A 16,331-nucleotide genomic window follows, 5' to 3' on the forward strand; every position below is an offset into this window, starting at 1 on the left:
AGCAATATCAACATCTGTTTCAAAAACTGTAGATTATTGTACTTCAGTTGAAACCTTTAACCCAAATTAAGCTGTAGCCAATACTGAAAACTGAAGAGTTTGGACTAAGCTGTTTTGTGAGAACTGAAGTCAGTTAATTTTTAAAAATACTGGTGGCAGAAGCATCCTAACAGTTAAAGGAAGCTTTTATAGTGTAGGAATCTGCTGTATGACATGTGAAACAAATAATAGCTGTGGATAAAGTCTTGACTCTTTACTGTCCCTCCAAATTTAGCTACAGACTTGGATTTACATCCTCTTGAACTATTGCAGGAAGTATATAAGCCAGAGCTAGATGTGAACTGTAGGATAAGCTAGGTTTGTTCAGGATCATGGGATATTGCTTAAATGGGAGCCTGTGAGGTAGTAACAGCTAGGAAAGAGGTGGAACATGAGTGAGTGAGCTGTAGTGTGTTACTATTCTTTTTTTCTAATAGCAGCTGTAAGTCATTGTTCAGTCTCAAGTCATGAGTAAATAAACACCATCTGATCCTGGCATTCCACATGGCATGACCACTGTACCACCTTTAATCTGCATCTGTTGTTTCTCAGATTTACATTTACATTCACGGTTATGCAGAATTGGATGTCCATAAAACACCTTAATACTATGCTCAATACTTAATGTTTAATTTATAAATGCTTTAGGTATGAAATAATTCAATCTTTAATGATTTTAAAGGCAGTCATCCATATACTTGTAAATCCTGGCCACTTAATTAATTTTCAGTATAGGGAAAGAAGTACAAGCTTTATTTAAATATTGAAAGGTTGTTAATTGCTTTAGGTATCCTATATTAAATGCATTCCTTGAATGATGACACTGAAGTACAGGCCCAACATAACAATTTCTCCATACTGTATGTGATAGTATGCAGCTTGGGTTAAGGGTGTACTGTTTTGTAAACATCAGCTTTTTAGTAATTCTTTAACGATGCTAATGCTAATTACTGTCTCTAAACTGATAATGTCCTCCAACCACAAGCTAGTAAGTGTTTGTAGACAGCAATGCACTCAAATGCAAAGTGGTCATATTCTTGGTGGAAAAATCTGACTGTAATTGCTACTAGGTTTGGGGCAGAGAACATTATTGAATCCAAAAGGATGGTGGGTATTTTAAACACCTGGAAAACATGTTTAATAGTGCAGTTTGTTGTACAGAACTGTCATTTTTATTGCTGTTGGAGCTTTCTTTGGAAAAAAAAATCCCCACACTTTGTTTACAATAAATCACAAGCCTCCTTTTCTCTTTCAGACTGTATCAGTATCTCACAGTAAAACATTCTTCCACAGAGCCTACTTCATGTATCTAACTGTGCAAACAACTTCAGTAAGTCTAATGGGAAACAAATAAGAAATGCCTATGAAACTGAGGTGTAGTGGCAAGTCAAGGCCTCTGTAACTAAGCATGTATATGCAATTTAAAAGTAAAGTATTCCGCTTAAGGCAGTACCTGTTCTAGTACCTGAGTACATGGAATACTTCAGTTACTGGACAAAGCTTAAATACTTCAATTAGACATGTATTCCTCTATCAGCTACAGTTAAGTCATAGTAGAGAAAGTTGCCCCTTGTGTTCCTAAAAGCCTAAGGCTGCCTTTGGGCAGGGGCTTTGGAACCTACTGTAACTACTCTTTTTTTTTTCTTAAGCTACATACATATTTCCCCACCCTGTAACATTAAGAATGCTGAAAGAAAATTGTGAAGGACATGTAAAGCCCTTTTTAAAAATTCAAAATTGCAAATAGAAGCAGCACATTCTTGTATCTAGTCTTTGATACTAGTCACACACACAAAAATATTCCTTTGATTTCCTCTTCTTAGGGGAATAATCCTAAAACAGCAGCCTTGGTTTTGAAGTCTGTCACCTTTCTTCTCCTCTGTGGAGGAGTTAAAATTCATATAGTACTTCGAAGTGGAAAAAAAGTGTAAGGCTACAGACCTGCTGGATCATAAAAATATTCTGCATCTTTAGAATATATATTAATAAGCCATTCTTACACAGTTGCTTACTCAATAAATTTATTGCCACTTTTTCCAAAGCTTCATAGAAAATTGTGGAAGTTGTCTTAACTATCAGCTGCACGCTCCTGGGCCCTGAGAAAGCTAGCCTTCTTCTGAGCAACACGATCTTTCTTCTGGGCAAGGGACATCTTGGGACAGTTCCATCTGCAATGTAAGCACAGTACGAGATATCAAAGGCAAAATAAGCAAAAAAGGTGGTCAGGAAAGCTGCAGTGCACTAGAACTGTGATTAAGAATGCTTATGCTTAAACATATTCTTACTTCTGTAACATGCTTTATTTCCTTGTAATGATTTAAGGCTGCAGTTAGGGCACCACAAAAAGGTATGGTTAGACTGCAGCAGTTTAATTCCTGAAGAGGTAAGCTCCGTATGCTTTTGTGACTAGAGTACAGACAGTATCAAGCTGTGCTTTGATTTCTTTTCTCTCAGACCCCTGAAAAATCATAGTAGTTTAGTACTGCCCTCTCCTAAAGAGAAGCAGCTTTCCCACTGAAAACAAAGACCTGAAGATACACACTTAAAGAGTTCCAGCTATTCAGGCCACAAGCATGCTCCACTTTAAACCTTTTTTTTTTTTTAAATAGTTGAGGGCTCTTAAAATTTAAATTCCTACGCTGAAGTTAACACCTGACAAAGTTGTACAGAAATGGTTGTATCTTATCTGATGTAAAACGTGTGTTTTGACACAACTGCAATGTGAGTCACATTACTTGTTTTAACATAACTAAAACATCCTGAACAGAGAATTCATGTTCGTGTTGAAGTGAATGAAAGTTTTACCTCTTTTTCTTAACTTCTCTCTTGGGTTTCTTTTCATGGACTGGATTATCCCTTATAGCTGCATGGGCTTTTTTATACATTTCTTCCATCTTTAGAAAAAAAAAAATTGTTAAATTCTCTCTAGTGGTCCAGTTCTAGGATCATATAAAAAACCAGCCCCAAGATACCCTTACCAGAGCATGAATTAGAAACAGGTTTCATCACAATACAGCTTGTCATTTTGTGCAGTTGCTTTTAAAACACGTCATACAGAAGATCACTGCCCCAACATACTGAAATTCCTATCATTACTATAACACAATCAAAATATCCAAACCCACAAGTTAAGACACAAAACTGAGAAAGTAATTTTATCCTTATTTTACAGTTAGGGAACCAAGGCCACAGAGTAACTACAGACTACTTACAAATCTCATAAATACAGGCTGCCATCTTGCAGTTGAAATACTATTTCCTCAGCAGCCTACCTTCAGTGCCATAGTTTCCCTACATTTAAATTAAAATGCAGTCTAAAAAGTTACTCTACTTCTACCTAAAATAAAATACTTCATGTTTACTTATTAAACCAAAATTATTCCACACAAACTCTGTCAGATGTGTAATCTTACGGCTTGTAGACCCTACCCTAGGACACACTACAAAGCTGCTTAGTAAGAGGGGAAAAAGTACAAGTTGTGAAAACAGCTACAGATTAGTAAGTCTTAAAAGAACAACAACAGTCCCTACATCATCCCCAAGGATGCAGTAACAAACACATTAGCAGAGGCCACACCCAAACAGTTATTGTACTTGAGTGACTATTCTTCTACCATGTGCGACAAGGAAGATAGAAGTGATCTATCCAGTTACATAGATCAATAGCACAAGGTACCAGAGGACCCACATCTGTCTGCTGGTCTGTCCCTCAGACAACTACAACTCCATTATGACACCAATTTTAAGAATACCTTTGCTGGTGGTTAACTAAGACTACTAGACCCCAGCTGTGAAAAATTTTCTAGATGGACAAAGACAACTGTCTAATTATTGACATAAGTCCTCGAGCCACTTCATTGCAATACAAGGTATAAGCGTTGTTTGTTTAGTAAAAACAGATGAAGTTGGCATTTACATACAACATTGCTATTTTTTAGTAAAGACTAAGTTAAAAAAAAAAAAATAGCAATTAGTTAAGTTTACAAAAAACCTTAAACCCCATAGCAATAAAGGGATAAAGAACGAAGTTAAGTTCCCCATAGCCTAAAAAGGGGACATAAGAAAGTTTGTTTCAACCTTCAGGACCACTAATAGGGGAAACCAAGCACGAACATATAACAGGCAGCAAGACAAGCCATCTGAAAGGAGTTTAACACTTGAAAGAAGTGAAAGAAGCACCTTGGTAATATCACATATCTTCTAGTGTTTTGTACAAGATACTCTAAAATTTAACATAGTGCTAAAATAAGATGTATTATACTCTCTGGAGTTTCATGAGATGCTAGCTTGGGCTATTCCATATTCACCTGGGACCTAGGACTACCTATGGGGTTCACACAAGTCCTCAAACAGATTTGACATAGGGCACATCCTCACAGTTGCAACCACCACAGCTGCAGAAATGACAGGCTGTGGTGCAGGATTAGGAATGAGTGGTTAGCATATACAGAAACTTCAAGTTAATTTCCATATCAGAAAAAAAGAAGTGGTCTAGCTTGGAATGCAGTCCTGTAAGCTTAGATTTATAGGCAGAATACTAAGCTTCACAGCAGGAAAAAAGATCTCACTTTCAAAAGATCTGATATGCTACAGAGCCCTTAATGAAGGAAAAAATATTTCCTCCGCATGGGTAACAAACATGGATCACATTATTTTACATATCAAGCTTATTTGCATTACTAGAGAAGTCCCTATGCAAGACTTATCAGCATCTCTATTAACGCACAAGAGCCAGCCAGATAAGTCTTACCCCATCAGGTGTTACATTGTTCTTTATGTATTGGGAGAACTGTTTTTTGTAAGCATCTTCATCTTCCTCCATCAGATAACGCATATAATCTGCAACATTTTGGCCCATGATATGCTTGCGGTGAACCTCTGCATTGAATTCTTTGCTTTCCGAGTCATAACCAGGGAAACGTTTGGTACTGTGAAACAGCAGTTACAGTCAGATTAAGACATTATTGCCAAATGCTCTAATTCAGAGGCTAGGTTCAACAAAGAAATGACTGATACATCAGATCCTCCTACAGATAACTGAGGGATAGGACCCTCCAATTAAAAATGAAGAGAGAAAGAATATTAAGAAATAGAAGTTAATCTCAGCTGCAATCAGTCCCGTCTTGAAACAGTGCAGTACATCATATACACACCATGGACCAACTACAGAGTGTTCAGTCATTGGGAGTATCATCATGTAGCAGCCAAGTCAAAAAAAAAAAAAAAAGGACAGTTAGTCAAAACTGAAGAGGACAGCATGGGAGAGGGTAGGAAAATACACAACAAATCTCAGATTTTTTTCCCCACTGCCAAAAATCTTGACTCAGTCATTCACAGCCTATGACAGGAAATGTCAAAACCTCCATGGGGAAATTTTAAGTGTACATGGACTGCTCAAGCTTACTTTGTACTGACAACTGCGGCAAACATCAATGGTTTTGTACCTGGTATGTGCAGCTTGTCACAATGAAATTAATACATACACAGAATTTGCTAAAGACTGAAAACAACAGAATACTAAAGGATATTTACCTTCAGTGTATTCAATCACAAGATGTTTTTAAATAAAAGCAACAAGATGGCTCTTTAGTTTCTAAAAATTTCTCTCTTGATAGTTGCAAGATGCCCAGCAGGACTATCAGAATTGCACTTGTGGATTAAAAAACAGCCAACAAACCAACCAAAAAAAACCCCACCCCAGAACCTAGGCTACATAATCATTACCAGGTCATAACAAAACTATTTCAACATAAAGTGACAGTGTAAGTAGTCTGTCACATACAGAATCATCTCAGGTTAATTCTAAAGGAATTCTTCCAAACAGACTGCATTACCTGTGAGGGATTGATAGACCACCATCCACTGCACCCTTCAGAGCACCAAAGACTTTGTTTCCAGTGGTAGTTCTGGCAAGACCTGCATCCAGGTAGCATGTGAAAGCACCAGGCTTTCCATCCACGCTTTCCACGTTGTATTCATCACCAGTCACTTCAACTTGGCCTTCATAGATCTTATCAAGACCAAATTTATTCAGAAGCTGTGGGGAAGGGAAAAAAAAGCAAGCACATCTGAAATTCTTTCATTTATTGACAAAATGAAGAACCACCATCACCTTAAAATACAAATTTGCAGTAAAATATTCACGTTTGTAACAGATTTCTTTACAAAACTTATGCACCCCATACTAATAACAAAGCTTTTAACAACCACCATGGTAAGCGTGTCTGTTAAATTTCAATCTCTTGTTCCAACAGGTACACCACTGAACTGACTTATTCACGAGCTCATATGGAAAATGAATGGATGCTGTTTTCCTGTTTTCAAACTCTTACAGGTACATTTCTTACATTTTTATCCTGACTCCCTCCCTCCACGAAACTTAAGTGCTGAGACTTAAAAGTGGGCTGAAACTGCATGGTGGCATACTTCTCACTGTGATGTGACAGTCACAGGAGGCCATCAAATCTATATGGTAAAAAGGAAAAATTATTTAGAGAAGCCCACAGAGTCAGGTATCTATACTAACACGCCAATTAAGAAAGTGGGCTTTCCCGCTGGTAAGAGAACCAGAAATACAAAGCAGCAACTTCCAGACAAGCTGACAGATACCTACCCTGCGTGCCAACAGCAGACCTGTACAGTATGCTGCTGCGTAATTGGTCAGGCCAACCTTCACACCGTACTTTGGCAGCTCATGGGCATAAGCAGCACAGACAATCATGTCGCCTTCAATTCTGGCATAGGCAATCTGACAACAAAATAACTGTTAGTGTTCTCACAGTAACTGGCTTGATTTATTGTTTCTTTGACATCTACTGAAGCTGATAGGAATACTCTATAGAAGTGTCCAACAAACTGCCAACCTTCGCATACAAGCTCAATGGGTTGTGGGTTTGGGGTGTTTTTTGGTGGTGGTTTTTTTTGTTTGTTTTGGTTTTTTTAAGAGGCATAATTAACTCAAGTACAGATGCAAATAATTCAAATCTGTATTAGGACGGAGAAAGTGTATGTTAGCAACAACTTTTATTTACCTCTCTGCATACACCAAGAGGCCAGGAAACTGCCTACAAAAGCAACCTGTCAAAGAATCATTATAGACGCGGATGGATTCTGTCCCACTTTCTGCATGTAGTTCTCAAATCACACTATATAATGCACCTCTGAAAAATGCAAAAACATCTGGCAGAGTTTGTGATAACATTGTTACTAAACTTATAGCATGATTTTATTAATGGGCCTGAGATTTTCATAATCTCAGGGGTCTCCTGTGAGACACCAGTACCATCTGCTATGTTTCTACTGTTCCTTTCACATACAGAACCTTCTCCTTTAGACTCACACACCTCCTTTCTACATCCAAAAGTTGTCCCCTTTTTGTAGCATTCCTACATCCTGGAAAGGCACCCATCAGTCAGATGTAAGCACCTGCCATGAATGATTTTTCTTTTGAGTTTCAAAGATAAAATAACCTTGTCACGCTCATATAGTTTCGTCTGAACTGACTGTAAAAACAGCACTCTCCACTGTTCTCAACAGATAATTATTCTATGAAGAAAGAAATGACAGTTAAACTTTTCTAGCTTTTGTTTAATCTTAACAAGTATTTATGATAGAACAAACACACCTCAGTTTTTCACTTCAAAATTAATCGTGAATCACAGTGAGGAACTGCATATGATGCAACACACAACTGCGTATTTAATAAGCATGAAAAAATGCCTACTCTTCTTATTTACCAGTCTCCTTTAACCTCACAGGAAAGCCATTGTAAGGCCTACCTGCTTCATATGATCCACAAAACATCACAGAAAACAACTCTCAAAATTGAGAGAGAGCACCTTTAGATACAGTCCAATAGTCAAGGCAGGTTGACAGGTCACACAGTCAACTTCATTGTCTTCAGTCAAGCAAAAAGGCCCTCTTCTCAAAGCACTTTAAATACAGTAGAAAAAAAAATAGACATATCTTCTCTTTCCCTAAAATCTTCTACTTATCTCAGCATCATTAAAACGTACAATCTTACATTATGAATAACCTTGCTAAAGAAAGTTGACACTAGCAAAATTATTTTGTATCATCAATACAGTTTATTACTTCAGTTGTGTCAACGTTAAAGATTGTTCTTCTCTAAAAAACTATTTTACAGTATCAAACATGCTCAGATCAAGCCTAAAAAACATCAGCTGTTTCTGCCATCCCCCTTTCTGTTTATTTCACTCTGGGGAGGCTGGTAAGTAGGTAGCAAGCACCGCAGACCTTACCTGGCAAATGATGTCTCTGTTGGTAACACGCACAATCATCCTGTATTTAGGAGTGTTGTACTTGTTTTTATCTTGAATTACTAAACGTTTGCGGGCATAGTAATCAGTTTTTCCCTCTGAAAAACAAGTTATAGCATGGAAAACACATGTGAAAAAGTAGGAATATTCATCAATGACATTTAATTGTATGTTACAGGGAATTTAACAATACCTCTCCTTCTCCTGAATTTCACTTGGTATCTCTTGAAGTATGCCTTATTCTTGACAACTTTCACAAACCCCTTGAATAAGAAGCATAACTAAATGTTATTAACATATACCCACGTAAACCAAGACCATTCTAACTAAGTAAAACCTGCTATGAGTAAAACCGAGGTGAAATCAGGAAGAAAATAACACGCTTACTTACGCCTTCAGATAAAAAAAGCATCATGAAAATAAAATGGAAAAAAACCCCACCCAAACCCCAGAATTTCTATCCTTCCCACAGCAACTAATGCACACCTCTCCCCATAACTTCATACAGTTTCAGGAAAAAAACAGAAATTGCGTTTGTTAACTGAACGTTTGCCGGCACAGACCAAAGCAGTATGCGTGGTCATTTCCAGTCACTCCCCCGCAGCCACTTATTTCTATGGCGAGTTCTGCCACGGAGCCGGCTTCTCCCGCAGCCCCTCGTCACTCGGCGAAGACAAGCAGCTTCGCTGACATCGGGGCAGGCGCTCCTCGACACCTGCCAACGGTTCAGAGGCGCAGCCCCGCGGCAGGCAGGAGGGAGGCCCGTCAGACACCCGCACTCCCCGACCCCCGAGCCAAGCGCCAGCTGCCGCTGGGCACGGGGGTCTCTCTCAAACACAGCCCCGCCACCCGCTCCCACGCCGTTCCGGCCGCCCAGCTCCCGTTCCCTCTCACGCCGTTCCGCCGACCCGAGCCTGCGGCCCGGGCCCGACCCAGCCCGTCGCCGCAACGGGCCGGTAGGCCAACGGGCCAGGGCGGCAGCGCGGACGGTAGCAGGGCCGGGCCGGACCGGAGCGAGCCCAGTTGGGGTCCCGCCGAACCGCCCCAAGCCACCCTGCGGCGCAGCCCCGGCACTAATGGCAGCCATTGCCACGCTGGAGCCGCCGCAGCCGGCCCCAGGCCCGGGCCAATCGGGCTCCATCCAGGCAGGCAGAGCCGCGCGGAGGGCGCAGAGCGGCGGGCAGAACTTCCCCCCGCTGCGCGGGTCCCGCGGGGGCCGGTACTGACCATCGTGCCAGGTACTGTCCGGTCTAGGCCTAGGCCGGGGCCCGCTCCGCACAACGACTGCGCTCCGCAGCAGGGGGGGGAAAAGGCCGCGCCCACTGCGCAGCCGCAGCTCCTAGCCTGGCCGGCGAGGCGGAGCGCCGCCGACCGACCTGTCCCCAGCGCCCGCTGTGCTGCCCCCTGCCGGCTTGGGGGAGCGCCCGCACGGCGCGGAGCCAGCTCCGCCCCCAGTGCCGCGGCGGGGTCACGGGCTCGGCCGCGGCCAGGCCGGGCGTTCTCACAGCGGGGTGGGCATCTTTCTTCCTCCTTTCTCCCAACGACTCAGGGAAATGCAGTTCTGCAGAAAAAAATACTGCTGTCGTCTAACGCCGACATGTAACGTGTCATTGCTTCCAAGTCTTCGTTGCCTAACTGCCTAAGCAGTTGTTAGCAAAGGATGTATCACAGCAAAGGGATTCTTACAACAGAAAAATCAGTGGATTTGATCTTAAAAATCACCAATTATAGAAATGTTATAGGATTTTAATTCCCTTAATTTTCTAGGGAAAATTGTCATGGTTGATTGAACAATAAATAATGAAAACATTCAACCAACCAAAACCCAGTCGAATGCTGTTCCTAGAAGAAGTTATAGATGCCTCAGATAACTGATATTTTATGAAATAAAGCAAGAATATGTGCTTGCATATATATATACACACACACATCTGCTGTGTGTATATATATGTATGCAAGTGGCCAAATCAAGTGGCATCAGATCTCTTGACATTGTCAGAGAAAAAGTGCACAAAGCCAACATCTTTGTTCCTGACACATTTGTCTGGTTATCCGTATTCACTTTACTAAAAAAAAAAAAACCCAAACCTATGCTAATTGTTATATGTAGACCAATATTTTAAAAAGTTATTAATTGAATATAAATAATCACAAGAGAATGAAAGAAATAATAAGTGTTTCCTACCTCAGGCAAGTACCAGCATGCTTCCTACCAGGTAGGTACCTGCTAACTTCAGAAATTATTTAGCTAGCTAAGTCTGAATTTTAGAAAGTTCAGAGTTCTAAATGCTTTTCAATTTTTACATGAAATAACTCTAGGGGAGCACATTGTCTTAGCTGCTCTCTAACACATAAATGCACGCTCTCCAATTGCTAATTGTCTGTTGGCAACTGCTGGGCAGTTGCTTACTTTGATGAAAAACACCTCATGGTCCATGGTATCATAAGCAGGACTCCATTAGTCTTGCATTAAACAAGAACAAATAAAATCAATTTCTTGTTCTCTGTGAGGAGACTTTTTTCCCCTAAAATAGCTCACCAGCACAAAAATCAGCCCATTATCCCATCACACCTCCACATGCTTTCTCGCTCGTTGTCACCCTGCAAGACAGGGAGGCTCCAGCTGAGCTTATTAGCCCCACCCCTGAATCCTTACAAATTCAGGGCAAATCCCTCCTTTTGCTCTCACTGACAATGTTTGTTGAAAGGGTGATTGCTATTCATAGAGGCTCTGAACTTGTTGAGGTAACAGCTAATGTTTTCAATGCTTTAATAAAAGGCATTTTGCTGATAACAGTTACTGATAGGAAAAAGGTATATTTGCATTTTTTTCTCTGATAGTATTTCTCAGTTTCTGTTACATTGTATGTCATGTTTTTACTTGTGTGTGTTTTCAAGAGCAGGGCATCACATAGGTCTTTCAGAGGAGTGTTTTGTATTTGGAAGAAGTCTATTGGACTGATGAAGTTGGTGCTTCAGCAGCATCTCCTGTAAGCTGGGGCCCTCTCCCTGGTTGTCTGTAGAGGACCCAAGGCAGTAAGGCTGTCGTCTGTGTCTGGACTGACCTATGTGGTCATTTGAAACAATTATACTTTTTCTGCTGTCACTTGCAACAGTGACAGCCTTATTAAAGCAAAAAAAGTTACGTTGGAGGTCTATCTAGAACCTATTGCTGCTTGTTTTTTTAAGTATGCTTTGCGTACTTGGCTATGAAATAGCATGCACAGTATTATATGTGTTCTGGTAGCGTTGGAATTACTATTTTTTAACTAAGTTTTTATTAGAATCCTTACAAATGAAAACTTCTGTATGGCTTTGTCTGGGAGTCTCTGTCCTTCATTGTAGGAGGACAATGGCAAATGGGCCCATGGCTGGATGAGGAGCTGCCTCAGGCAGACACCTGTCTCTGTGACCTGGCTGGAGTGCGTCTCGCCTGAGGCCAGCCGGTGCTCCCAGAGAGCACGTTGTTGTGTGTAACCCCCGGAGGAGAGCCCTGGGCAGACGTTCTGTCTATACCAAAAGAAGCCCACCTGTACCAGGGCGGATGTAGGGTGTCCTTGCCTTGTGCCAAAGTGGTATGGTGGCTTCTCTGCTCTGCTGCTGCTGGGAAGGGCAAGGGCGGGGTGGGAGTGCTGCGGGGACATGGGTGGGGTAATGGGCGTGCTGTGACTTGGGGCAGGGTGGGGTCTTGGCTTACAGCTGTGGGGTTTTTGCCGTTACAGTAGTGATGAGGGACCAGGGGGCCCTGCAGGGACGTGGCACGTAAGCAGCCTGCGCGGTTTTAAGGGCAGCTTGCCACCCGGCTTGCCAACCCGCGGGCGACAGCGCCGAGCCCGAACCGCCCCCGTGGATCGGGGGAGCCGTGACTGCACCCGAGAGCAGTGGCGCCGCTTTCCCGCCGGCAGGCCCTGCCCCCGGCCCCCCAACGCGCTGCTGGGCCCGCTACCGGCGGGCTGTCCGGCGGAGCAGAGCCGCCTCCCACGCCGCCGCGGGCAGACGCCTTCCGAAGCGCGGGCCGGCGCTGCGGGGGCACGGGGCTGCCCCTCGCGGCGGCTGCGCGCGGAGTGCGCACGCGCGCGGCGCGGGCAGGGACGTGGCCCGGGGCCGGCCGAGCGCGGCGGGCCGCGGGGGGGAGGGGGGAGCTCGGCGGAAGCCGGCGGCGGGCTGCGGGGGACGCCGATGCTCGCACCTCCCTGCCGCGGGCAACGCTTCCAAGGTGAGGCGCGGCCGGGCCCGCGTCCCCGCCGCTGAGGGGCCGGGGGTGGCGCGTGGCCGGGCCTAGGCGGAGCGCGGCGACCTCGGCCGCGCCGTCCCGTCACCGCCCGTCGGGCCGTGGCGGGGCGTCGCCGCCCCGCGGGCACCGCTGGCCGCCCCCGCCCAGCGCCCGGGGCCCTCCCGCCGCGGCGTCGCGGGCGGCGTCGCGCCAGAGCAGGGAAAGCCGGCTCCCCGCCGGCGACCTGCGGCGTGGGGGCGACGGGAGGCCGCGGTGCGCGGCCCTGCCGCCGGCTCGGGGGCTGCGGGGCCGGCGCGCCTCAGCCCCTCCGCGTCTCGGGCTGCGGCGGCTCCGCTGCCGCGGGGACGCGGGTGGGTAGTTGGCAGCTCCGTGAAGGCAGTGCCGTGTGGCGCCAGCCGTGGAGGGCGGTGGGGAGGGGCTCTCGGCCCGGCGAGACTTCAGCGGGTCTGTCTGCAGGGGGGGACTTCTGCCTTGGTGTTGTGGAACGTTAAACCTGTGGGTCTTTCGTTCTTGAGAGAGAGAGAATTTTCAAATGCTGCTTCGGAGATCTCATTTACTGGCACCTCCAGCTGCATATGCATGAACATGATTATATAATGAGGATAAAACGTGGTATTAATGTTCTGATTAATTGTTATGTATTCCAGCTTTAATTCCTGGAGTCGTTTTTCTGTAGTTCCATGTACTTCCTGCTAATTTTCAGTGTTGCAGAGTATGTATTGCATTGCAGCGTTTCAGAGCAGTTTTACAGCAAACAGTGAAATTGGCAAACCATTTTGAATTTCCAGCATGAGCTAGCATTAACACTGGCTGTATCAAAACAGTGTTTAATGTCTGCCTGGGACAATTTTGTTCATTTTCAAAGATAATGTATAAAAGATGTAGAAAGGAGGCAGATTCATACAGAGAAGAACTGATGATAGTATGTTTTACTTAAATCCAAAAGTATTTGTAAAAAAATTCAGAACTCTTTTCCAATTTTTTTTAAATTCACTTTACTTCACGTGCCTAAAGGAGAAGGTGACTGGATCTTGTTTGTTTTTCTGGTAGATAGTATTAAAAACTGTTTCATATAAATGCACCTGTTTATTTCTCTTGCCATCTTTCATTGTGCAGTTTCTGCTTTGATCATGATTGTACAACTCTAAATTTACACTTACAAAGAGCTAAGGCTTTTTTGAAATTTATAAATATGAATTCTTTTTCAGGTAAATACTAAGAAAGGAAATAGAGAAAGCCAGTGAAAGAGGGGCATGAGGAGGAGGAAAGCACTCTAGTGTTATGGAAAGTGTTATGAATCAGCATTGCCTGAATTTGATAAACTGGGACGAGAGCAGCTGTAGGGATTGTCACTGAATGTCCACCTAGCCCAACAGTACTTCTGAGAGGAGCAGATGTTTGGAGAAGAAAGCTTCAACAGAACAGCCGTACTTCCTCCCCATATCTCTTTGTAGCCTCCCCCAGGCTGAGGCTTAGGGTCTTCCTGAGCTACAGCTTGGTGGCTTGGATTTTTTTTTTCCCCACTGCTCTCCATATGTTTGTCTTCTGTTGACTTGTTTGATTGCTTTTGAACAACTAAGCAGGAGATGGTTGGTGAGTGGAATGGTTGAAATGGGGTTCGTGGAAAAGAAGAGTTGGGAGAAAAGCCTTTTTAAGTTTACAAGAAGAGAAGGGATGGGGGAAGTGATGTGCCAGTTACTGTTAGTTTGTTCTCAGGGTAGGATTGATAATAAATGGAGAAGCAATAAAAACTGGAGGTCCTTTGTCAGTGAATTTAGGAAAACAAAATGGTTTACCTTGCTAACTCAAGGTTCTAATATCATGATTTAGAAAGTTGGAAAACAGCTAAGCTGGGGTATGCATACTTAGGAAAATGTAGAATATTACTCTTCCTGGTTTGTTTTCTTAACTAGCAGAAAAAATAAATTTGTAATGCTTAAGGAAGAGACATAGTAGAAATCAATATTTTAGGTATCATTTTAAGCATTGAACATAACTTAAAAGAAAAATCTTTTCTGGTAGTATGAGAAGAGGAACAATAAAGAAAATAAATCCTGACTTTACAAATGTTTTCTCAAACAACCTATACTTGCCTTCATTATGTAGTCTTAACTCATTTTTTTCCAAAGTAAAATAGTTAGAATTAAAAAAAAAGGCAAATAGTAAATATTATAGGAGTATGTAACTTTGAGTTGCTATATATATTCTCTGAAGCTCTTGAATATATCACTTAAGCTTGTAGACAGCATGCTGAATTAAAGCCTTGTGTCTTCCATATTTGTAACAACCAACATAATCTGTTGGTAAGTTTTTGTTTCCTTTAAATTTGGAACACTGTCTTGTTTTCATTGTAGTCTTGTCTGCTTAAATGTCTGTAGTTGAGGTGCATCCTTACCTTCTCCGGCAAGTGGTGATTGGAATAAGTGGGTAGTAAGTTAGTAATAATGCAGGAGCTTTTGTCTTGCTTTGCTCATTTTATATGCAGTTGTGATGTGTTTTTGTTGTGTGCATGTAAACAGAAACTATATTCTCACAAGGTAGCAGCAGAAATGATCTGGCAAATTGTAGCTTTTCCTTAATTGCTCTTAACGTTGTTTAACTTCCTGTGAACTCTGGAAACTGTTCAGTTAGCTGTGAAGTGGTGTGTCGGGGAGGGCCTAGGAAGTGTGGAGCCTGCTATAGGATTCAGGCAATGAAGAATGAGATCTCCGTTCGGTCATGCTGACAGGGATCATGCTGTGGCCTTCATGTTATTTCAGGCTGCATAACTGTCAACTTTGCTAATTGTAAAAGTAATCCTTCCGAGTCCTAGTGAGGCAGTTATTTTATATTTGTGGTTGAAGTACAATACTAGGGTTGGGCTTTATTTTGGACAAAAAGAAAGGGATTGTGATGGAATGACTGTGGACACTTAACCTTTTGTTTTAGTTTCCAACTAGGGAAGCAGCCAAAAGCCACCAACAAAATATCCTTATTTTCTTTTGTCTGAACAAATTTTACCTGTCTCCAAGGATTTTGTTAACAAAATCTGTCATCTTGTCTGATCTGTGTAGTTTTGCAAGTAACTTCTGATTTATTTTTACTTCCACAGTTTAATCCCTTAAAAAGAAACACTCAAACTTAATGTTTTGGTAATAGGTTGTTACAGTATGTTCTGCTACATGGTAAGGTATTGAACTTCTCAAACTCCTGAGTTTTCTTAAGCCCCATTGTCATGACTAGGTTTTAGAGACTCTTAGCATAGCATTAAATACCTGTTTGATGACATCATAACATGTTCTGGATCCTTTTTTTTAAATGTAAAAAAGTATATTAATTTGTGATGATACAGAATTCTGACTCACCAGTAGCTTATACTGTATTAACTATGTATTTTTCCTTTGGTTGCATCAGACTGGAAGATGGGGCCAGTCTTTTAGTAATGGATTGCTGTTGCCACAAGTTGACCATGCACTTGTAACTGAGAGGATGTTAGAAGAGCTTACTGTTATTTTTGTTACAGAAAGGTAAAGCTATAGAATGTTGCTTAAAATGGGTGTCAAAAACTAGTAGCTAGCCAAAACCTAACATTTTGGACACATACCAACCACATCACTATATAGAGTGACATTGTATACAAGAAGTTAGTTTTACATCTCTCATTTTTTCTTCTGAATTCATAGTAACAAGAAATTCAAACTTCCATGCTCTCTGAAACAGCAGAGCTAAAAAACAATATTCATTAAGCAAAGTAACCTTTTTCCCCCCTTGGAATGCATTAGTGGTGGAACTTCATGGGT

The 16,331-nt window shown here is 42.5% G+C and overlaps 1 protein-coding gene across 1 annotated transcript; it reads right to left on the reverse strand.

Moving 5' to 3' along the window:
• Positions 1 to 2,062: 2,062 nt before the first annotated feature.
• On the reverse strand, positions 2,063 to 11,962 carry RPL5 (ribosomal protein L5; the record flags this gene model as incomplete). The annotated part of the gene is given in 10 exon segments (XM_082002758.1): positions 2,063 to 2,207; positions 2,845 to 2,933; positions 4,790 to 4,967; positions 5,874 to 6,076; positions 6,653 to 6,787; positions 8,301 to 8,416; positions 8,512 to 8,581; positions 9,546 to 9,623; positions 9,626 to 9,879; positions 11,719 to 11,962. Coding segments are annotated over 10 exon segments (1,467 nt in total). The 3' UTR covers positions 2,063 to 2,107.
• Positions 11,963 to 16,331: the final 4,369 nt, after the last annotated feature.

The sequence above is a fragment of the Phaethon aethereus genome (genome assembly GCF_964289735.1).
Source record: "Phaethon aethereus genome assembly, chromosome: 8".
Classification (NCBI taxonomy): Eukaryota; Metazoa; Chordata; class Aves; order Phaethontiformes; family Phaethontidae; genus Phaethon; species Phaethon aethereus.